This window comes from Neophocaena asiaeorientalis, unplaced genomic scaffold (genome assembly GCF_003031525.2).
Source record: "Neophocaena asiaeorientalis asiaeorientalis breed wild unplaced genomic scaffold, Neophocaena_asiaeorientalis_V1.1 scaffold371, whole genome shotgun sequence".
NCBI classification, from domain to species: domain Eukaryota; kingdom Metazoa; phylum Chordata; class Mammalia; order Artiodactyla; family Phocoenidae; genus Neophocaena; species Neophocaena asiaeorientalis.
The window spans coordinates 5,874,652-5,898,169 of record NW_020172369.1 but is presented as its reverse complement, the minus strand read 5'-3'; the positions used below and the strand labels follow the sequence as shown (position 1 = coordinate 5,898,169).

General features: G+C 40.7%; 1 protein-coding gene across 2 annotated transcripts in view; it reads right to left on the bottom strand.

Moving 5' to 3' along the window:
* The window catches only part of TPD52 (tumor protein D52), a 116,382-nt gene that overhangs the window by 20,361 nt on the left and 72,503 nt on the right, over positions 1-23,518 (bottom strand). For both annotated transcript variants that reach the window (XM_024731445.1, XM_024731437.1), the window contains exons 2-3: positions 9,665-9,780; positions 54-202 (exon numbers count right to left, since the gene is read on the bottom strand). In XM_024731445.1, coding sequence (XP_024587213.1) covers positions 54-202; positions 9,665-9,780 — 265 coding nt within the window. The remainder of the gene's footprint in view (positions 1-53; positions 203-9,664; positions 9,781-23,518) is intronic.

Here is a 23,518-nt window from a genome sequence, read left to right as displayed (position 1 = left end):
GGGCAAAGTGTCCTTTACAGTTTCTAGAACAATGTAGAATCAAGGGAACATACGCAGACGTGGCTGTCACATCTTGCCACCCTTTGGCGATGTTCTGTTTTAGTTCCTGGAGCGAATTGATCCCGAGTTTCCGCTTGATCTCCGTTAGGTGTTTCTCTTTTGCTGCTAACACTTGAGACAGAGTCTGGATTTCTTCTTCTACCTGTGAGGAACAGGGTTGGGGTAGGTATACAGTCATTCAAAAAGTTAAGATGGTTAGCACAAAACTATACTCAAAATTCTAGTCATTTTAAAACATTTTTGATTCATTTATCTGCCCCTTTAAAAACAACATATGATATGTTGTTACGTAAACCAGTTACATGTTGATCTCTTCTGTAAAGCTGCTTTCCTCTCTTCTCTATATTTCCATCTTGAGTCATCCCCAGTTACCTCACAGAGGCTGAGGGCTCAAACCTCCACGCAGATAATATTCAAACTACTCTAACAGCCACTCTCCCAACTGCTGGGTCTGCATTTCCAGCTGAACACTGCTGCTTGAATGCCCATAAAAACTCACATCTTGGGCTTCTCTGGTGGCGCAGTGGTTGAGAGTCCGCCTGCCAATACAGGGGACATGGGTTCGTGTCCCAGTCCGGGACGATCGCACGTCCGGAGCCTGTGCTCCGCAACAGGAGAGGCCACAACAGTGAGAGGCCCGCGTACGGCAAAAAAAAAACAAAAAAACCCCTCACATCTGTGTTTTAAGTCAAACTAATCTCCATCCCCACCAAAATACACACAACCATGCCAAATCAAAATCCAACTTTCTTGCATATTTCATATGAGTTTATACTCTAGTATAAACCGGAGCTCACACTGTCAGCCTCTGTACCTGCTAAAGTCACAAGCATAAATAAACCACACTGTCTCCCCCAGAGAGTCCTGCAGAGGTGTGGACCCTCTGATGCTGACTGACCAGCCTCAGCTTGGTGGTTAGAAATGGGCTCCCAACCCAAGGTCAGCCAACCCATCAAGTGGCCACCAGCCAGTCTCATTCAGGAACGTAGTTTAAGGGCTTCCCTGGTGGCGCGGTGGTTAAGAATCCACCTGCCAATGCAGGGGACACGGGTTCGAGCCCTGGTCTGGGAAGATTCCACATGCCGCGGAGCAACTAAGCCTGTGCACCACAACTACTGAGCCTGCGCTCTAAAGCCCACGAGCCACAACTACTGAAGCCCATGTACCTAGAGCCACAACAAGAGAAGCCACTGCAATGAGAAGCCCGCACACCGCAACGAAGAGTAGACCCCGCTCACCGGAACTAGAGAAAGCCTGCATGCAGCATCGAAGACCCAATGCAGCCAAAAATAAATAAATAAATAAATTTATATATATATATATATATATATAAAAGAATGTAGTTTGAGAAACTGTGATCACACTGAGAGTAGAAGCTTGGATAAAGAAGCCCTGAAGTACAGGTGGGGCTCAGTGAGATTCTGAGATGTTTCAGAAGCTTAAATATACTTGAGGAGGCCAAAACCATAAACAGAAGCTATGAAGAAAAAAAAAAAAAAAGACTTACAGAGTACAGGAAAAGCCTAAGTCAGGAAAATAGAGGGAAAGGGCAGACCCACAGAGAGAAACGGACACCTGGTGGAAAAGACTTTTGTCCCAGGAAGTTGAAAAACTGGGTCCGTAAAGTACAGTTGGCCTTCTGTATCCACGGGTTCCACAACCACAGACGCAACTAACTGCAGACTGAAAATATTCGGAAAAAAAAAGTTCCAAAAAAAAAACACCTGAACTTGCCACGTGCCGGCAGCTATCTACATAGCATTTACATCATACTTACATAGCGTTTACATTGCCTTAGGTATTATAAGTAATCGAGAGATGATTTAAAGCGTATGGAAGGACGTGCATAGGTTTTATGCAAATACTACACCATTTTATAAAAGGGACTTGAGCATCTGTGGATTTTGATATCCACAGGGGTCCTGGGATGAACCCCCTGCAGATACCGAGGGCCGACCATACAGTCATTAATATTCAAGACCCTTAGAAGAATGCTTCTCTTGGCTTGTGGCAAAGCCATATTCTTAGTCTTGACCTACACAACACTTCTATGAGCTCAAAGACAACATGGCCTGTAAAAACAACAGAGTATTGTTAAGCGAACTGACAGTACTCAACAAAAGGAAAGAAGGATAAATCAAATGTGATGTGGCTGCAGCTGCCAAAGGAAAAAAAAAAAAAGAATAACATACTCTCAGATGGCCTTAATTAGAATACAGGCCCATAACAAAAATAATCCTCTGTGCTTATGAGACAGGACCACACATACTGTACCCTTTTGGGAAGTCACAGTTTGAGAAGTATATTGACAAAGTGGAATATGAGAAGAAAAGGGCAACAGTGATGAATAAGGTTCAAAATCAAGTAAATTAAATGACTTGCCCTAAGTCACCAAACTAATAATGTAGGAACCAGAATTTTAACTCAGGTTTTCTGAGTCCACTTCTCAGTTTACTGGCCAATTCTCATTGCACATTGTTAGCTTTCTAATATTTCTCTTTACCTGAACTCCAAATTTCAGATACTTCAAAGACTAGACTTAAAGGTTAAGTTTTCTACCCCTTGACCCATCCCTGAGGTATTCGCTTGCCCTAATGAAAGTTAGAAAGAAAGACCACTGTAAATCTTTCTGACCAATACATGACCCAGTACGTTCCCTGCTTTTGTTGTTGACTGTGCTGCTAACATACCTACCTAGCTCAAGCTCAGAATACCGTAGCAACAATTCCTTAATTATGGAATAATGAGTGGAAGAGTTACCACAAAGCTATGGTAATTAAGATTGTGTTATAGAACTAAGAGTCCAGAAATAAACCTGCACATTTATGGTCAACTGATTTTCAACAAAGGTACTACGATAAGTCAGTGGAAAAGAGTATTTTTTTTTTCCACAAATGGTGCTGGGACAACTGAATTTCCATATGCAAAAGAATGAGGTTGGATCCCTAAGTCAGACCATATATAAAAATTAAGATAGATCAGAAATCTAAATGAAAAAGCTAAACAATAAAACTCTTAGAAGAAAACACAGAGGTAAATCTTAATAACCTTGGATTAGGCAGCATCTCTTAGATATGATACCTCAAGCACAAGCAACCAAAGAAAAAATAGATAAATTGACATCCTCAAAATTTAAAACTGATGTGTTTCAAAGGATAGCATCATGAAAGTAAAAACACAACTAAAAGAATGGGGAAAATACTTGCAAATTATATATCTGATAAGGGTCTAGTATGCAAAATACATAAAGAGCACTTACAACTCAATAACAGAAAGGCAAATAATCCAATTAAAATGGACAATGGATTTAAATAGACATTCTGCCAAAGAAGATATATAAATGACCAATAATCATATGAAAAGATGGCCAATACCATTCATTAGTAATTAGAGAAGTGCAAATGAGATACTACTTCACCCCCACTAGGATGGCTGTAATCAAAAAGACAAACAATAACAAGTGCTGACAAGGATGTAGAGAAATTGGAACCCTCATACATTGCTGGTGGGAATGTAAAATTGTGCAGTTTGGCAGCAAAACAGTTCAATAGTTCCTCAAAAAGTTAAACATGGAGTTACCGTATGACTCAGAAATTCCATTCTTAGGTATATAACAAGAGAACTGAAAACATACGTTCAAACAAAAACCTGTACATGAAGGTTCACAGTAGCATGATTCATAATAGCCAAAAAGTAGAAACAATCTAAATATCCAACAACTGATCAATGAATAAACAAAATGTGGTATATACCTATACAACAGAATATTATTCAGCCATAAAAAGGAATGAAGCACTGATACGATTGCAACATGGATCAACCTTGGAAACATTATACTAAGTGAAAGAAGCCTGTCACAAAAGACCACATGTTGTTTGATTCCATTTATAGGAAATGCCCAGAATAGACAAATCTATAGAAATAGAAAGTAGATTAGTGGTTACCAGAGACTGGAGAGAGGGAAGATTGGGAATGAACGCTAATGGGAACAGGGTTCCTTTCTGGGGTGATGAAAATGCTCTGGAATTAGGTAGTAGTGATAGTTGTATAACCTTGTGAATATACATAAATCAAGGAACTGTACACTTTAAAAGGATGAATTTGATGGTATGTAAATTATATCTCAAAAAGGAGTAAAAAAAACTAATGTTTCTTATCTCCATTTTATTAAATTTCTACAACTGTTTCAAGCAGTGACTCTAATGTAAAAAAACTGAACCTTACCATTTTCTTTAAATGTAAATAATTTTATTATATCTTATTATCATTATTATGATATCATGGTTATTATGATAATACTGTGATATCACAGTGTCATATATGATATGAGGTAAAGTAATAGTATATCTGCCATATCTCATAGAGTTTTCAGAAAAATTGAATAAACTTCTGATAAAACGTGAATACTATACAAATAAAAGGATAAATGCACATGCATCAGAGTTCATGAAGACCTGGACACAAGACTCAGTGCTGCAGTGCATTACCTTATGACCTTAATCTCCATAATCTTGGATTAGGCAATGGTTTCTGACATGTGACAACTAAAGCCCAAATCACCAAAGGAAAAACAGATAAATTCAACTTCATCAAAATTAGAAACTTCTATGTGTCAAAGGGTGAAAAGAAAGTGAAAAGGAAAACACACAGAATGGGGGAAAACATTTACATATCATATGTCTGATAACTTCATTTGTTAAATAACATTACATAATCTATTGGGAGATTTAGACCTACATTAAGTGCTATTACTGTTAAGTTAATATTACTGATAATGACATAATTATACTGAGAGCAGGCAAATTTGGAAAAACTACTCTCTCACATACTATGAGAAATCTTCTGGATAGCATTTTGGCCTTGTTGGTGTACACGGGAATGACTCTGTGACCTTAAAACCCAGTAGACCCAGGGATTCTACTTCTAGGAATTTATTCTAAAGAACTAATTAAAGAGGTGCCTAAAGGATTATATGTAAGTACTTCCATCAGAATACTGTTCATAATAGCAAAAAAGGGAAACAACTAAATGTTTATAAATAATATGCCCATTAACTAAAAATGAGCTTAAAGCAATTAAAAAATGGGCTATGCAGCAATTTAAAATGATGCTTTAGAAGATTATTTACTGGCACAAATTTTTTTTTGAAATTCAGTTAAGTGAAGAAAAGTTACAGATGTGTATTCTGATGCCTTCATAAAATACTGAAATATGTTATAGCAATACATAGATAGCAAAAAGTCTGGAAATCTGGAAACAGATAATCTAAATCTTTTACACTGTAGGTATTTTAATTTTCTTTGATTTTTTTTGTTTCTGCACTAAACATAAATAGCTTGTGGAAAAAGTATTTTTGTTTTATCTTTTCAAAATAACAATATTAGGCATGCACGACACACTCAATATTTTTAATTCTTACTCTCCTCGTAGGGCTTATCACCAATCTGCCTTGCCCATCCTATCCCCACCTAGTTTATAAAATCTGATGTAAAAAAAGTGGATTGAACAAACAGATAAGTGAAAAAGAAACAGGAATCTTGAACAACACTATAAACCAACTAGAGCTAACAGACATAAATAGAACACCTCACCCAAAAACAGTAGAATACACCTTCTTCTCAAATGTACATGGAACATTCTCCAGGACAGAGCATATGTTTGGCAACAAAATAAGTCTCAATAAATTTAAAATCATACCAAATATCTTTATCAACCATAATGGAATGAAACTAGAAATCAAAAACAAAATGAAAATTGGAAAATTCATAAATGTATCAGAATTAAACAGCACACTCTTAAACCACCAATGAGTCAAAGAAGAAATCACAAAGGAAATTACAAAATACCTTGAGACAAATGAAAACAAACACACAGCATATTAAAACTTATGAGAAGTAGTAGGAGTAGTGCTCAGAGGAAAATTTATAGCTGCAAATGCCTACATTAATAAAGAGGATTTCAAATCAAGAACCTAACTCTACACCCTTACAGATCTAGAAGAAGAAGTGTAAACTAAACCCAAATCTAACAAAGGAAGATAATAATAAAGATTAAATATAAGCAAAATAGAGAACAGAAAAACAATAGCAAAAAATCAATGACGTCAAAGGCTGTTCCTTGAAAAGGTCAACAAAATTGACAAACCTTTAGCTAGACTGACAGAGGAAAAAAAAAAGAAAAGATGCAAGTAGCTAAAATCAGAAGTATAAGTGGTGACACTACTACCAACCTTATAGAAATAAAAAGGATTATAAGAAAATATTATGAACAATTGTATGCCAACAAACTAGATAACCTAAATGAAATGGATGCAATCCTAGAAATTCACAAATGGTCAAAACTGACCCAAGAAGAAACAGACAATCTGAACATATCTATAACATGTAAAGCAATTGCACGAATAATCAAAAATCTTCCAACAAAGAAAAGTCCAAGACCAGAAGGCTTCACTGGTGAATTCTACCAAACAAAGAAGAAATAAGGCCAATTCTTCTCAAATTCTTCCACAAAATAGAAGAGAATGGAAAACTTCCTAACTCATTCCAAGAGGCCAGCCATTACCATGATACAAAAGCCAGACAAAGATATCACAAGAAAACTTGAAGTCAATCCCTCCCATGAATATAGGTGCAAAAATACTCAGCAAAATACTAGCAAACCAAATCCAGAAGCATATTAAAAGGATTATACACCATGACCTAGAATACATACACCTAGGATAAAGTGGGATTTATCCTAGGAATGCAAGGATGATTCAACATATGAAAATCAATCAATGTAATATACCATATTAATTGAATTAAGATGAACACATGATCATCTTAATAAGGTGCAGAAAAGCATTTGACAAAACCCAACACCCTTTCATGAAAAAAACACTGAACAAACCAGGAAGAGAAGGGAACTTCCTCAACATGAATAAGTGCATTTATATAAAAAACAAAAGCTATCACCATACTGAATGGGGAAATATTGAAAGCACTTCCCCCAAGATTAGGAACAAGACAGGGATGCCCACTGTCACCGCTGCTATTCAACGTAGCACTGAGGTTTCAGCCAGATCAATAGGGAAGAAAAATAAATAAAGGCATCTGAAATGGAAAGGAAGAGTAAAATGACCTTTAACTGCAGAAAATATAAGATATAAGATAACTGCATTATCTTATATATAGAAAATTCTTAAATAATGCACAAAAAATCTATTAGAGCTAATAAGCAAATTCAGCAAAGTTGCAGTATACAAGATTAACATGGAAACTTCAGCTGTATTTCTATACAGTAGCAATGAAAAATCTGAAAAGTAAATTAAGAAAATTCCATTTATAATCACATCAAAAAGAATAAAATACTTCAATATAAGGTTAACTGAGGAAGTATAAGATTTGTACACTGAAAACTATAAAACATTGCTAAAAGGAATTAAAGAAGATCTAAACAAATGAGAAAACACTCCACATTCATGGAGTGTAAGATTTAATATTGTTAAGGTGGCAACACTCCCCCAAATCAATCCTCAGATTCAATAAAAGTCCTATCAAAATCCCAATGGCATTTTTTGTGGGTAGAAAAGTAGATTCTAAATTCATATAGAATTGCAAGAGACCTTAAATAACAATTTTGAAAAAGAAGAAAAAGGTGAAAATGTCACACTTCTCGATTTCAAAACTTACTACAGAGCTATAGTAATCAAAAGAGTGTGGTACACTCAGAAGGACAGACATATAGATGAATATATCAGAATTGAGAGTCCAGAAAGAAACCTTTACATCTATGTGAAATGATTTTTGACAAGAATGCCAAGAGCATTCACTGAGGATAATCTCTCAACAAATGGTGCTAACAAAACTAAAGTCACATGTGAAAGAATGAAATTGAACCCTACCACAAACCATACACAAAAATTAACTCAAAATGGATCACAGGCTTATATAGAGGAGAGAAGTTTTAGAAGAAAACATAGTGCAAATCTTCATGATTTGAGTTTGGGAAATGGATTCTTAGATGTAATGCCAAAAGGACAAGCAACTAGAGAAAAAATAAACTGGACTTCATCAGACTTTAAAACCTTTGTGCATTAAAACACTATGAAGAGGGACCTCCCTGGTGGTCCAGTGGCTAAGACTCTGTGCCCCCAATGCAGGGGCCCCAGGTTCGTTCCCTGGTCAAGGAATTAGATCCCACATGCTGCAACTAAGAGTTTGCATGATGCAACTAAAGATCCCACATGCCGCAACTAAGATCCAGCGCAGCCAAATAAATAAGTTTTTTTAAAAAAAGACACTATGAAGAAAGTAAAAGGACAACGTATGGAATGGGAAAAAATGTTTGCAAATTACATTTCTGATCAGGGTCTAGTATCCAGGATATAGGAAGAGCTCTTACATCTCAACAACAAAAAGGCAAATAGTGTTTTAAGAACATGGCAGAGGTTTGAATAGACATTTCTCCAAAGAAGACATATAAACGACTAATAAGCACATGAAAAGATGCTCAATATCATTCGTCATTAGTGAAATACAAATTAAAACCACAATGAGATACCACTTTACACTCACTAAGATGGCTATAGTCAAAAAGACAGAAAATAAAAAATGTTGGCGAGGAAGTACAGAAGTTGCTGATGGAGATGTGAAACGGTGTCCCTGTGAAAACAGTCTGGCAGGTCTGAAAAAAAATTTACCCATGGAATTACCATGTGACGAGCAATTCTACTTCTGGGTATATCCCAAAGGAATTAGAAATAGGTATTCGAACAAGTAGTTTTCCACAAATATCCCTTAGCTCAGTATCTACAATAGTCAAAAGGTGGAAACCACCCAAATGTCCATCAACAGATGAACGGATAAACAAAATACAATGGAATATTATTCAGCCACAAAAAAGCAGTGAAGTACCAATACAAGCTCAACAAGGATGAACCTCAAAAACATCATACTAAATGATAAAAGCCAGATACCAAAAGTCACATGATATGTGATTTCATTTAAATGAAATATTCAGAATAGGTAAATCCATAGAGAGAGAAAGCAGATTAATTGTCACCAGGGGCTAAGGAAGGGAAAACGGGATGCCAGCTTAGTGAATATGAGGTCTCGTATGGATGTGCTAAAAATGTTTGGAGCTAGACAGAGATGATAATTGCACGGCATTGTGAATATGCTGAATGCCACTGAACTGTACACTTTACAATGGTTGATTTTAAGAAAAAAAAAAAAAGAGAGGAAGGTATGGAAAGAAGGTTCGAAGTACCTCTATCCACAACACTGCCAAGGGAAGAAAAAAGTCAGTGAAGCAGCTGAAAAGCCAAACACATTGGGGTTAGTAAGGTCACTTAGAAGATATTCACTAGTAGCCCTCATCCATTTCCCACTTCACACCCTACTTCTCAGATCCACTTTACCTGTACCTACCTTCCTTTATATAAAAACCAACTGATCTCACACTCCCTCGTCTCCTCTCCCCCACTCAAGATCTCTAGGAGAGTAAACACATGTTGCTTTCTCTGCCCTGAAACTGAGTCTACGATATTACCATGTGCTTTAGAAAAACAAAAGACAATATAGTAAGTGCAAAACATGAAGTTCCAGAAGGATTGCGCCTTTACCTTTGCAAGTTCTCTTCTTAGCTCTTCTCTCTCCTCCTCTGATAGGGTCTCAGTGGCACTGATAGTGGCAACAACATCTTCTCCTTCCTCGGGTACTGGGTCTGTTCTCATTAGACCTTGTTGGAGATCAAAAAAAAAAAAAAAAAGTCTGTAAGGTATGAAAGCTAAGTAAAATTCTCCTTTGGGCTCCTCCACTGCCCCAGCCAGAATAAAGCCAATTAGGTTAGAGCCACACCTCATTTTTCTACACCTTCAAATGATGTGGCTCTCCCAGGAACGCACCAAAAAAAAAAAGTCTGACCTAACCACTAAAAACCACCAAATGACACCCTACCAAAATATGAATTTAAAAAATACAGCGCCGGGCTTCCCTGGTGGCACAGTGGTTGCGAGTCCGCCTGCCGATGCAGGGGACACGGGTTCGTGCCCCGGTCTGGGAAGATCCCACATGCCACGGAGCGGCTGGGCTCATGAGCCATGGCCGCTGAGCCTGAGCGTCAGGAGCCTGTGCTCCGCAACGGGAGAGGCCACAACAGTGAGAGGACCGCGTACCGCAGCAAAAAAAAAAAAAAAAATACAGCACCCTCTCTGCTTTTGTTCATTTCTCCAGTCACAATATACTTACTGCAAAGCAGAAGAGTTAAGAGGCCAAGAATGGGATCTTCCCAAGACTTTAAATGCTTAACTAGTCAATCAGCATGACTAATAATTCATAGTAACCAAAGGAAGGAGACTGTAAATGTCTTTAGCTTCCTCTACTAATCAGATTCAACTCTTAACAGCCTCAATGAAGAACTATCTAAAGAAATTTTATTCCATTTCTTTCCCTTAGTTAGTGGAAGTAGGAGACACCTTCTTGTAGCTTTTTAAAAATATGTATCTCATCCAGATACCCTTTTAAAAATCCTAAATTATATACTCAGAGAAATGACCAACACCCACATAATATTTCTACCAAAACACTATTTATGACCAATCCTGCCACACCCATTGCCCTGGAATAGAGCCAATGTCTACTCATCCATCAGGAAGAACTCAGTATTTTCAGAGAGTAGCCAGGAAGCCACCTGCCTCTCGGCAAGTCTCCCCTCTCTTCTGCCCAACCAACCAAGTACAAGGCTAAGAGCGTGGGCAGTGAGGCCCCTGAACCTTGGGTGACAAATTTAAGAGGGCACTAAAAAACCTCAATATAAATTATTTTAATATTTTAATGTAATATTTTTTAAAAATCAAAGTTAATTCAAAGAATCCACGGTGAACAAAGTACCAAATTTTTAAATAGACAGGCTCAGTATGGTTGACTTTTCCTTTTGCCTCAGGCTCCAAAGGTGGCTTTTCATAGCACTGTTACTGATCTCGTCTTTATTTAAAATGTTAGTATGTTCAGAATGCCAACAAACACTTAAAAAAAAAAAAAAATGTTAGTATGTTGTTCATCATGGATTCCTTCCATTTTAATCTTCTTAAAACACTGCATTAACATAATACTCATCTTGATTGCAGGGCTTTTCGATGCCCCCTTAAATTCTACACCTGAGGCGAGGGCTCGCTCGCCTTACGCTGGTCGCAGTCCTGCCACCCATTCCCATGACCCAGCTGTGGGAGTTCACAGTCTCCTCTGGCAACAGCTTTTTTGCACCGGGAACCAGGAAAAGGTCTCCTCCTCTTCCTGCTCTTTGCCTCTTTCTGCCAGTGAGCATTCCAGGGACCACACTGTTCCCCACCAGCCCTCACGTCCACTTCTGGGAAGAGCTGGTTTCACCACAGTGGCAATGTGGCATCCGCCCAAAGCAGGATGCCAGGTGGCAGATGACAGACTTAAGAGGCAGGCAGAGAGGAAGACCGACAGAGAACAAGCACGCTGTTTGACAAGCAGCCAGCGCCATGGCAAGCCCAGGAGGAGTATACGTACGTACATTGTGTAAAAGGTACAGACACTTGCACATGATCTATTGTATATTAACTGCATGAGTAGTTGATAATTACAGTAACAATAATTAGTAGCATAACAGTGCCTACCTGAAAGGTGTTTACAGAATTGTTAAAGGCATAAAAGTAATACAAATAAAACAATTCAAAAACCACAAACTAGAGTGGCAAATAGGATCTCCTTCAAATCCTCTCATGCAAAGACAATACGTGACAGGTACAATCAGTGGATCGAAAGGCTCAATGAATAGCTGCTTCTGCAGGTCCCCTCTACAATATCTTCAAGCAGATTGCCCAAGTACTGATAGAAATCTCATCATGTCACTCTCCAGCTTAAAATGGTTCCTTTAGTAGCTCCTTGTTGTTTTCAAAGCAACTTCGACCACGTAGTTTAGCACACAAGCCTCACTGGCCCCACCCCCTGCTATCTGGCACTGGAACCTCTTACTCCAGCTTGAGTCATATCAAACTGCGGACACGGTGCCGTGCTATGTACGGCCAGAAACCACTGAGGAGGGTCCATGTGTGCTTGCAAATGTATGCCCTATACCAGATTATTCGACAAAGGTGCGTGAGACTGAGGATGGGATACAAGCATACAGGCAGCAATCGTATGAGGCAAGAGAATAAGAACCACAACAGAGTTCTTTACAAACATTATTTTATTTTTCATGTTTTGCTCAGACCCTCTCAAGTTCTCCAACTAGGACAGGACCCAACAAAGCGCAAGAAAACTCAGGTGCTGGGACTTCCCTGGTGGTCCATGGTTAAGAATCTGCCTTCCAATGCAGGGGATGCAGGTTTGATGCCCGGTCAGGGAACTAAGATCCCACACGCCGCAGGGCAACCAAGCCTGCGCACTCTAGAGCCTGCGCACCGCTACGGAGAGCCTGGGTGCCGCAACCAAGACCCGATGCAGCCAAATAAATAAATAAACAAAAAACTCAGGTGCTAAACCATGCCTTAAATAGCAAAGCTTCTTTCACACTTTTTAATAAACACTGTTTTACAAATCTACTTATGGGGGAAGATGCAGTATCTGATTACTAATAATGCTTTACGCGTAACTGCCCAATTCCAGAAAGAATCCAAGAGGATTCTGATATTAATCAAGAATTTAGTTGAGCTACCAGGGAAAATAAGAATCTCAGAAAAGGGCGTTCTGGGGTTGTCCACAGTTAGCTTCGGGACCTCCAAGATGACCTTGGGATTTTATACTCAGTCTAAGAAAGCTGGTAATTACACGTTCTGCTTTTTTCATATTAGCCTGTAGGTGGCAGCAAATTATCAATATTAAAATTTAAAGGCGAGGTTTGTTTTAGGATCATCGACTAGGGAAAAAATTGGAAAATTAAGGACATGAAGGAAGAACAGAAACATAGATATCGAAATCACCTGCAAAACCTAACAGTCATGACTTAGGAAAATTATTAATAACCATAGCCGCCACCACAAAGTGCATTCTATTTACATCCAAATCTGAGCTAAGTGGTCCCAATACATTACATCATTTACTTGCAACACTTCTGTGAGACAAGGATCACCATCACCATTTACAGATGAGGAAACTGAAGCTTACAGAGGTTAAGCAACTTGCCCATGATAACATACCTGAATACATGGTGGAGTTAGGACTCTGAACCTGAATATTTTTATGCGAAAATAAAACTTCAAATCATTCATTGTACAAAGCACAAATAAAGACAAGAGTAGGGGGCTGAAGGTCAGACTTGGGAGATACCTAGAGGCAATAATAAATAAGACTCTGTAAAAAATGGTAGAGTAGATCAAAAACAGTCTTTTAATCATTTCCAACCATACAGTTTCCTCAAACCTTGTTATGTGTTTCTAGGTATTATCCCATATCTTATATGTTCAGTAAGAGTAGAGTATTTATTGCAGAGGTAGAATCTGGCATGCTGGAAAAAAGATATTAATTTCTCATTCATAACATGAAAGTTGGGCCATGGAAATGTATATCAGTATAGATTACTGATAACTAATGAGAACCTACTGTATAGCACAGGGAACTCTACTCAGTGCTCTGTGGTGACCTAGATGGGAAGGAAATCCAAAAAAGGGGATATATGTATACATATAGCTGATTCACTTTGCTGTACAGTAGAAATCAACACAACCTTGTAAAGCAACTATATTCCAATAATTTTTTTAAATATAGATTACTAAAAACTATAAATAATTCAAAAATTCTTATTTGATCATTAATTTTAATGTTCCTCCTCAGAGTCTGACAGAAATGTATTTTTAAAAGACAGAGAAGAGAGAGAAAATATGACATATTTATTGAGATCTAATATACCAGCCACAGTGAGGGGAGACACATTTACATATTATCTAAAAAAAGGGCAAGAATCTTACAACCAACACCCAATGAGCAAAGCAGTATTTGCAGTATTTACCTCCATTAGGAAACTGAAGTTCTCTGAGGTTCAGTAATGTGCCCAGAGTCACAGAAATTAAAACGCAGGTGTTTCTGACTCTAAACTCTTACTCCTTCATGTACACTTTTCGTAGAGAAATTCCAAAGAGCAGGGGGAACAAACAGCAGGTCAGAAGGGAAGCTGGAAGCAAAGGGCGTTTTGTTCCCTGCAAGTGTGAGAACACACGGGGTGCCTGGCTTGAAAGTCACAGATACCATTATCGAGCCCAAGTGACTGCAAATCAGTGATAATTCGTTCCATCAGGTTACTAACATTTTAGCCACTTGCTTAATTCTTCTTCTAGTTGTGCAAACAGATTGCCAGCCTGTCTTCAGTTGCGTGCATGGGATCACCCTGAAGAGTTTCATCTGGGGAGGAGAGCCTGAAGCCCACGGACAGGAGAAGCGTTGGTTGCCCAGGTGGGAGACCCACCGCCAAGGGAGCGATGGGGATGAACCAGGAGAACGGTGCCCCTTCAATCCTGAGACACAATTTTTTCTTCTACATTTTACATCTTTGAACTGGAGATCATTGTACAGCCAGCCAGCTAGGCAGTCCTTGTGGCATTGCTGTTTGTCACCTGTAGCTGTGCCTCAAAATGTGCAAAATGGGTGTCAGTGGCTTAGAAAAATCACAGACCTCTCTTCTAAGAAAGGCTGTATCACAGGCGTTTTGTGAGAGCAAGATAAATAAAACAGACATGGAGTATTTCTAACTGAAAGGGAATTCAGATAAGTCAGGCGATGCACGTGAAGATGTTTCAGGAAAACTTGAACTGAGCTGACTTTAAAAAGGATGCACGGGGGCTTCCCTGGTGGCGCAGTGGTTGAGAGTCCACCTGCCGATGCAGGGGACACGGGTTCGGGCCCCGGTCCGGGAAGATCCCACATGCCACGGAGCGGCCAGGCCCGTGAGCCATGGCCGCTGAGCCTGCGCGTCCGGAGCCTGTGCTCCGCAACGGGAGAGGTCACAACAGTGAGAGGCCCGCGTACCGCAAAAAAAAAAAAAAGTATGCAGAGGAGTGTTATGATCAATGTATATGTCTGAATAAATCTGAAAAAATAAGCATAAAATTTTAAGTGACAATTTTACTTAAAATAAAGTTTGTTTTCACTTAAAATAAGCTAATTTTAAGTGAAAACATTGTTTTTTACTTTAACTTGCAGCAATTTTTTCCCTTAATGAAACGTAAAATGGTACATCGTAAAATTCGTAAAATCTGTGGTGCCTTTGATGTGATGAAACATGATACTTTGGACGTCAGAGAATTTGTTAGTGCTTTGAGGAAAATGAAGTTCTTAGTGTTTTGCTTCAGTGGAAACATGTCTGAGGAGTGAGAACGGTGGGGAAGAACGAGGAATAATGGGGAAAAGACTTCAGTCTTGAACAGTCTCCAGTTCCAGAAAACAAGGTCCTGAAGTCACACCCTTATCTTTTCACCTCAGGACTCAGCGCCCAAAATAAAGCAAACGTTCATAAATATTTCACTTGAACTGACTTATTTGCTAAAGATTTGTTCCAACTAAGTTTCTCTTTTCTCCACTCTCCTCCCACCCCATGCATAGCCATCCATTTGCTACATAGTCCCAAAAATTTCAACCAGGGAAGGAAGTAAAGCTTTTTTGATACATATTTAGAACCTACAACTAAAACTAAGCCACAGTTGAGAGTTTGGTGGGTACCTCCCTGCTCAGGTGTGGTGGGTGCAGCCCCTATAGTGGAACCCTAAACAGTTCTCTCTTCCCTTCAGTTCTTCGTCTTTCACCTTTTTTTTTTTTTCCAATCAAGGCCAACTATTTCCCTTCAAGACTTTCTATGATTATCAACTACAAAAATTTTAACCATTTTCATACACTTTTAGATCTGAAAAGAATTTTGGATCATTTAAATCCAAACACTTCACTGCGTAAAGACAGGAAACACAGGGCAGAGATTTTTAAAACTAGATGGTGTTGTGGGTTGACTTGCGTCTCCCCCACCCCCCAAAAAAGATACCTTCTACTTCCAACTCCCAGGACCCATAAATGTGTCTTTATTTGGAAACCGGGTTGTTGCAGATGTAACCAAGATGATATCATACTGGATTTAGGTGGGCTCTGATCCAGTGGCTGATGTCCTTATAAGTAAAAGGGAGTCTGAACACTGGGACCCGGAGAGAACATCATGTAAAAGACCCAGAGCGCACAGAGACACAGGGAGCACGCTGTGTGATGGTGGAGGGCAGAGACTGGAGAGATGCAGCTGCCAGCCAAGGCGAGCCAGGGGTTACCAGCGGGGAGCTAGGAAGAGGCAAGGAAGGATGTCCCTGCAGGTGTCAGAGAGAGCATGGCCCCGCTGACACCCTGATTTTGGACTTCCAGCCTCCAAAACCGTAAAAATAATAAATTTCTGTTGTTTTAAGCCGCTCGGTCTGGGGCACTTTGTTATGGTAGTCCCAGGGAACTGAGCCCCAGGAAACTGAGCCCCAAACCCCGTTACCTGTTTAAAAAATAAAAAGGCAGGGGCTTCCTTGGTGGCGCAGTGGTTGGGAGTACGCCTGCCGATGCAGGTGGACGCGGGTTCGTGCCCTGGTCCGGGAAGATCCCACATGTCGCAGAGTGGCCGGGCCCAGGAGCCATGGCCGCTGAGCCTGCGCGTCCGGAGCCTGTGCTCCGCAACGGGAGAGACCACAACAGTGAGAGGCCCGAGTACCGCAAAAAAATAAATAAATAAATAAAAAGGCAATAATTCCACCTAGCTCTCTTTTTATAAGAATATTTTAAAGGACCACGAAATCAAGGGTGGGCAGATACTCAGTGTTCGATAAGGATTTGCTGTTTCACCTTCCTGGGTCCTACAAGTCGTCCTGGCGATTTCCTCTCCCCTCCTCCACGACGCTTGATTCACAAGGCTCACTTCCTCACTTCCCATCACTCTCCAACCCCTCCCTCAGCATCTGCCCCTCCTCCGCCCCTTCAGCTAAGGACAGTCCTCCGTCACGATCTCATGTGACATCTCTAGGTAGCGCAGACTGAACCTCACTCTGAAGTCTCCGGTCCTGATACCTCCCACTGTCCTCCCTGCGTTTTTTCCTACCTCTCTGAGATGTGCCTCCATCTCCCTCTCCCAAGGAGTCCACTTCACCCTCCACCACCAATCCCACTACCCCTGCCTTAGTCAAGGCTCTTCCCATGTTTTGCTTAGATTCTTGCCCCCAAAGCTCCTTGATGGTCTCTGTCCCCTCCAATCCATTCACTGCCCTGCCAACAGAGGGATCTTTCTAAAACATGACTCTGACCACGGCACTCCTTGCCTGCCATACGTCCTTGTATGGCTGCCCACCTGCTAGTAAAGCTCACTGCTCTTGACAATCTGGAGCCCACCTATCCCATCTCCTGCTACTGTCCTCACGCCCACACCCACCCCCGTGCGCTCACTGCATCTTCCAAACTGCAGTTCCTCTGCAAACATGTTATTTGACGGGTTTATTTTTTTTAAGGAACTTATTAAAAAGTGAGTTAAGATAAGCTGCCTCCCCTACTTATTTTTCCCATCTGATTTTTTTATTATGGTAAAATATATAACATACCATTTGCCATCTTAACCATTTTTAAGCATGAAGGTCAGCGGCATTAATTACATTCACGATGTCGTACAACCACCTCCACCCTCTCTTTCCACATCATGCTCTCCTTTCTGTCTTTGCACATGTTATTTTCTCTTCCTGAAACCCTCTCCTTATTTCCAAGTCCCATTCATTTCAATAAACCAGTAGGAAAAGTCTCCTGCTCTTGGAGGAAATTCTCCAGACCTGGTGACCCGGGCTGCTCTGGGCCTAATACCCCTCCATGTATTCCCTACTGTACTTAGAACACAGCCGGCTGGGCAGTATTTGACCTTAGCACTGCGCTCCGAACACGTAGCTTCGGCCCTGCACAGTATCTGGCACAGAGTGTCTGGCACACAGGAGATACTCAGCAATACTCTCTGAATAAATGAATTGTAGGAAGGCATCCCGTGGAGTCAGAGGGAGAGATAGGAACCCCGTCTCCCATCCTGGTCTACCTTGCCCCTCTTTTTATTTTATGTATTTCATTCTCACTTCACTGCTTTCACCTAAAAACAGACGTAACCTATTTAAAACAGACGTAAAATGACACTTTTCTGAAGCAATACAACTCTGTGTCATACATAATCTAACAGATTGTTACCATTTGGAGCAGGGCACCTACCTTCATGTTACACAGAAGGTGTGTACACAGCAAACACTCCGTGGTTGAATAGGTGGGGCGCTAATGGTCTCAGAGCAGGAAGGATGTAACATCAGCCACCTCCAAGAACATTCAGTTAGGAGGGAAGAAGGTGCCACAAGAGAAGTGTAAGGTATCGGCTATTGAAGTCTGAATGTTAACACTGTCTACCCAAGGGAGAATTTGTAAGAGGATAATCAAGGCCTAGAAGCTTCTCTGGAAAGTAAAACTGTATACACCTCTCTTACACAGTCTTCAAAGAGGCAACGATGGCTTTAAGACAAGAGGAGGAATAAGAAACTTCAGTCTCTGGGGTTGTTTTCTTTAAGCATATCCAGGAAGAAATATGCAGCCCCTTTTTTTAACCTAGAGATAACAAAAAAAAAAATATATATATATATATATATATAAAACATATAGTTCAAAGTATCTTTAGTGGTCATATCCACAAAGGTCACAAGATAAAAATTTTTCCCCTTAGAAGTCTGTGCTTGGGGCTCCAACTTTCTGTGCCTTATTCTTTGTTTCCGGATGTAACAAAATCCAGAAGAGGGGGAGGAATACTTGGAGGTCCTCACACCAAAGTGGTTATCCTTAAGAGACCCTAAAAGCAAAGGATCCACTTAAGACGAGGCTTCCCAACTGTGACATGGTGGACATTTAGAGCAGGACAGTTCTTGGCAGGGGGTATCCTATGCAGCATCCCATGGGGCATCCCAGGCATCCACCCACTCAGTATCTGCAGCATCCCCTCCTGCACCCAGTGGTAGCAACTAAATCGTCTTGAAATCTCCTCCAGATGTGGCCAAATGCCCACAGGGGGGCAAAAGTGCCCCACTGACTTCGGGCAAGGGAGCCTCTGATACCTGCTATTTGACATTGATTATTTTCAGAAGAAAGAGATTCAGGAGCATGGGTTGTGAAACCTTGATACTCCTTAAGGCTGTGATTTTCCCGTATTTGCTCATGGTGAGAACAGTAAAACCTTAGGAGAGAAAAATGAGTGGAGTAATTGTCATGGAGACAGCAAGCAACAAGAAAGCTGAGGAAACTCGAGTCACTCCACCCAGGGAGGTGACCCAGGAACCCAGGAGATGAACTGGGCAGTGACAGGGTCATCAAAGAGGAAATTCCTGCAAGCCGGGGAGGGGAGGCAGACAGCACCGATGCAAAAGGGGGAAGAGAGCTCTCTGGCCAGACGGGCCACCGTGCTCCTGGGACTCAACTCTGAAAACAGGGCCCGACACAGCAGTCAACTTCCTGCCCAAGAAAAAAGGTCACCCTCCCCGAACTCCACTTCCCAGGAAGAGTGGAGGAGGAAGAAAAGACAGCAAAGGGAGAACATATTCGTATTTTCAAATGTTTCATGTGCCTCTCCAGATTTTTTTTTTTTGGATCTGCAATATATTGTAAAGATGAATAATTATGGTTAATATAGAAACAATTTTAAAGTCCTAATTAACACAAGTGTGTAAGAAACATAATGAAGAACACATTCTTGGTTAATGAGGAAAGAATTTATCTCAAGGTTTTATTTCCCAACACACTTGCTGGAGTTCCAAGAGTTAGAACCAATCCCACAGCATGCAGTTTTCACCATACCAAGAATCTTTAAAATTTGTATCCAGAATCATATTGATAAAACCAGCTAACCTCTCTCCAGATATTCTTAAACTGACCCTTGAATCACTTTCATCTTAAAAAAACAAAAAAAAAGAGAGAGAGAGAGGAAAAAAAATCTTTAGCCAATTATTTCAGAGCCATCTGTCCCCACGGCCCCAATCAAGTGTAAAACTGGCAAAACTGGGGCACTCCATGAAAGGGGGTGAAAGGTCAGCCATGGAGGAATTTGGGGATCCCCAACGGGGAAGTCACTCCATCCTCAAATCTCCTCTGTAGGAATAAGAAGGTTCCACATCTCTTCAATTCTCAGATTTTTATTTTGTAAACCATATATTTGCTATTTAAGACCTTGACAATCCTGAAAAACTTTCAAGAAGTGATGACTCCTTCCCTAAAAAGAAAAGAGAATGGCACAGAGTAGAAATCAAGAAGAGGTATAAAAGAGAATGAAAAGGACATTTCAGTTTGAGTTTTTCCCGTGTTGTTAGAGTTTCAAATACGACAGCACGAAACTAAAATGTCAGAGTTTTAAATGGCTCCTATTTCCTGAAACCACTAGAAATAACCAAAGGGGTTTTTTTTATAAACTAGGGCTGCATCTTTCTGTACGTTAGAAAATCCTTAAGAGAAAGAGTGAGTCTACATAAATAACATTTGGGAAGTTTTCCTTGTAGATGTTCACAGGATGGAAGAGAAAAATGCAGCCAAGGAAACCAGCTGTGAGGCCACTCTGCTGACCGCATGGCAACATGGGAAGTTCAGGTCCAAGCGGCACATGAGGAATCAACAAACTACCCCACTTAAGACCCCTGACCAAAGGAAAGGTTAGTCCTTAAATGATTAACCTGTTGTATGATATCCGTTACCAGACAGGTAGAGATTTCCTGTGATCAAAAAACAAACAAACCAAAGGAAAAAAAAAAACACACTGGTTTAAGAACTGAGGGTGAGTATGAGTCCCGACTTAGGCTAAACTTTGTGATTCGGGGACTTAACACCTCTCTTGGCCTCCATGTTCACATCTGTAAAATGAACTGCAGTGTGATTTACTCTTTGCCAGTTTCATTTCATTCATTCACTCATTCATTCAACCAACAATACTTGTTGAACCACAGCTGTCAAGCACTGTTCCAGGTGCTGGGGGAAAAGCAGTGAACAAAAGACTGACACCCCTAATGGAGCTTTGTATTCCAGAATCTGAAATCGGTGCTTTTCAAACTATGCACTGTGAAATCCATTTAGCAGTACCAAACGAGCATTTTTAAAAGAAGAAATGGAATAATATAAGATATCAGAGTACATCACACATAGTAAGGATAAGTTCTGTTTCACAGGATTCTGCTTCAGCTATTGACATTTGTATCTATGAGAGTTGTGGATCAAGAAGTATATGGCACTTCTGAACGTGGGCTGGCTGTACCAAGAGAGTTTTAAAGTCCCTGATAAAAGACCTCTTTTTGTTCCAGGCACTGGCCCTCATCCTGTCCTTCACTCAGATTGCTTCTGAGGAACATTCTACCCACAGATTAAATCTTGTTACCTTCTCATTTGCCCCATGATGGCATTTTGGATAAATATCAAAGAATATGCTTTTCAGATCAGTGTCCCCAGCCTTTCTGAGTATGATTCCTTTTTTTTTGCGGTACGCGGGCCTCTCACTGTTGTGGCCTCTCCCAATGCGGAGCACAGGCTCCGGACGCGCAGGCCCAGCGGCCATGGCTCACGGGCCCAGCCATTCCGCGGCACGTGGGATCTTCCCGGACTGGGGCACGAACCCGTGTCCCCTGCATCGGCAGGCGGACTCTCAACCACTGCGCCACCAGGGAAGCCCTATGATTCCTTTTAACATCAGTCCTTTTTTTGTACTACTTGTCTGCTGATTAGGAAAATGCGTAGTGGTCAATAGCCACGTGAGCTTTTAAATGGATTTATAATGTAGGAATCCATCCTAAGCACTCCTATCTAGAAATACAAAGCCTGCACACATACAGAAGACAGTACTCATTCCATCTACGCCTCACATTTGATGTTCAAACAGATTTGCAAGCTTCTTGCGCCCCGAGTAGTCCTGGGCACAGAGACTGGAGATCCCCACTTTGATTTGCTTATTTTAGAATCACCATGTTCTTACTAGGTGACTGCTTATGGGGGTTTCTGTTTGTTTTACTGCTCTCTCCGCTGTTCCTTTTTTTTTTTTAATTATCACAAACTAATAAATCTCATGAGCACTGGTGGGTGCACGAGTTTGTTTTCAGTTTTTGTTGTTCACTGCTTTTTTTTTTCTTTTTTAATCATTCTGTGTCTAATCCCATGAGCCCAGACTCTTACAGATTGCTAGTAGGAACTGGGGAGGTAATTGTTCAAAATTCTCCTAGAGACACACTCAACCCTACCCACTGCTTCTGTTTTAACAGAAAACATCCAAAGGCAGCAAATACTACAGCTGGGAAAAGTAAAAGGAGGTGGAACAGAGACATAAAAAGACTGAGAGATACCTCAAACGAGTGGCAGAATCCTCCTGGGAATCTCGAAGCCTTGCACACTGATCACCAAGATCTACCTGAGGTCAGGTCACTACGGTCCCAGCTCCCATGGCCAATGTCACTTAGGCTTCACTCTGTCATTGAGCTCTAACTTCCTACTGTGTGTTGCTCTTGAAGCATTTCCTACACATAGGACTGAGAGGTGAGGATGGAGGAGGTCGTCCTTTGGGGGCAGGCACCCAGCTGCTGCCTGCCAGTCCCCAACTTCTGGAGATCAGCTCTACCCTGTTACTGTCAACAACTTTCCTTTCCTGGAAATCCAAACTACACCCCCACAGGTGGCCACGGATTGTGACCAATGGTGAGAGGCATGCTGCTTTAGCGTGCTCCCTAAAATACTTACAACTAGGTTTCGTGTTGTGGCCTTTACCATCTTTTTCCTAATTTACCCACTTTTGAAGCTTAAGAAGAGAGAAATGTGACCTACTCTTCGTTAGTAAGGGAAACATTAACTTCTAGGAAAATCTGCTTACTTCTCTGGCAAGTCACAGAGGTCGCTTAAACCGTCTCCAAGTGTTAGCTGTAAAGTGAGGGGACTGGCTTGGACGTGGCTGAGGCTGCTTCCAGCTTTGCGCTGCCGGTACCGATAAACTAAGCTCTTCCTTGATGGTGGCTCCGGGCCTGCAGGGCAATCTTAGAGCAGCACATGGGAAGCAATGACTGCTTCCAAAGGTCTAGCAGCTTTGAGTTTTTCTCTTAAAATCTCTCACCTGGATATCTCTGCATGTTGCTCACAGTATTCCAGAACAAAATCCAGGCCCTCCCTTAGCAGAACCTTGAATTTAGTAAGTGTTTCAGATGCTTAAGCCTCATTTTCGCAAAGACAAAATTGGGGGGAGGGGGGATCTTCATAAATTACATAGGTGACCAGAAGCGTTCGGATTCCCCCATTTTTGTTATTTATCAGCTCAATGAACTCTAAGTGATCAGAAGACCTCTAATGCCCATACAAATAGTTCTACCTTTAAAATCTACTCAATATTCTGTAATATCCTGTATGGGAAAAGAATCCGCAAAAGAATAGATATATGTATATGTATAACTGAATCACTCTGCGGTACACCTGAAACTAACACAACACTGTAACTC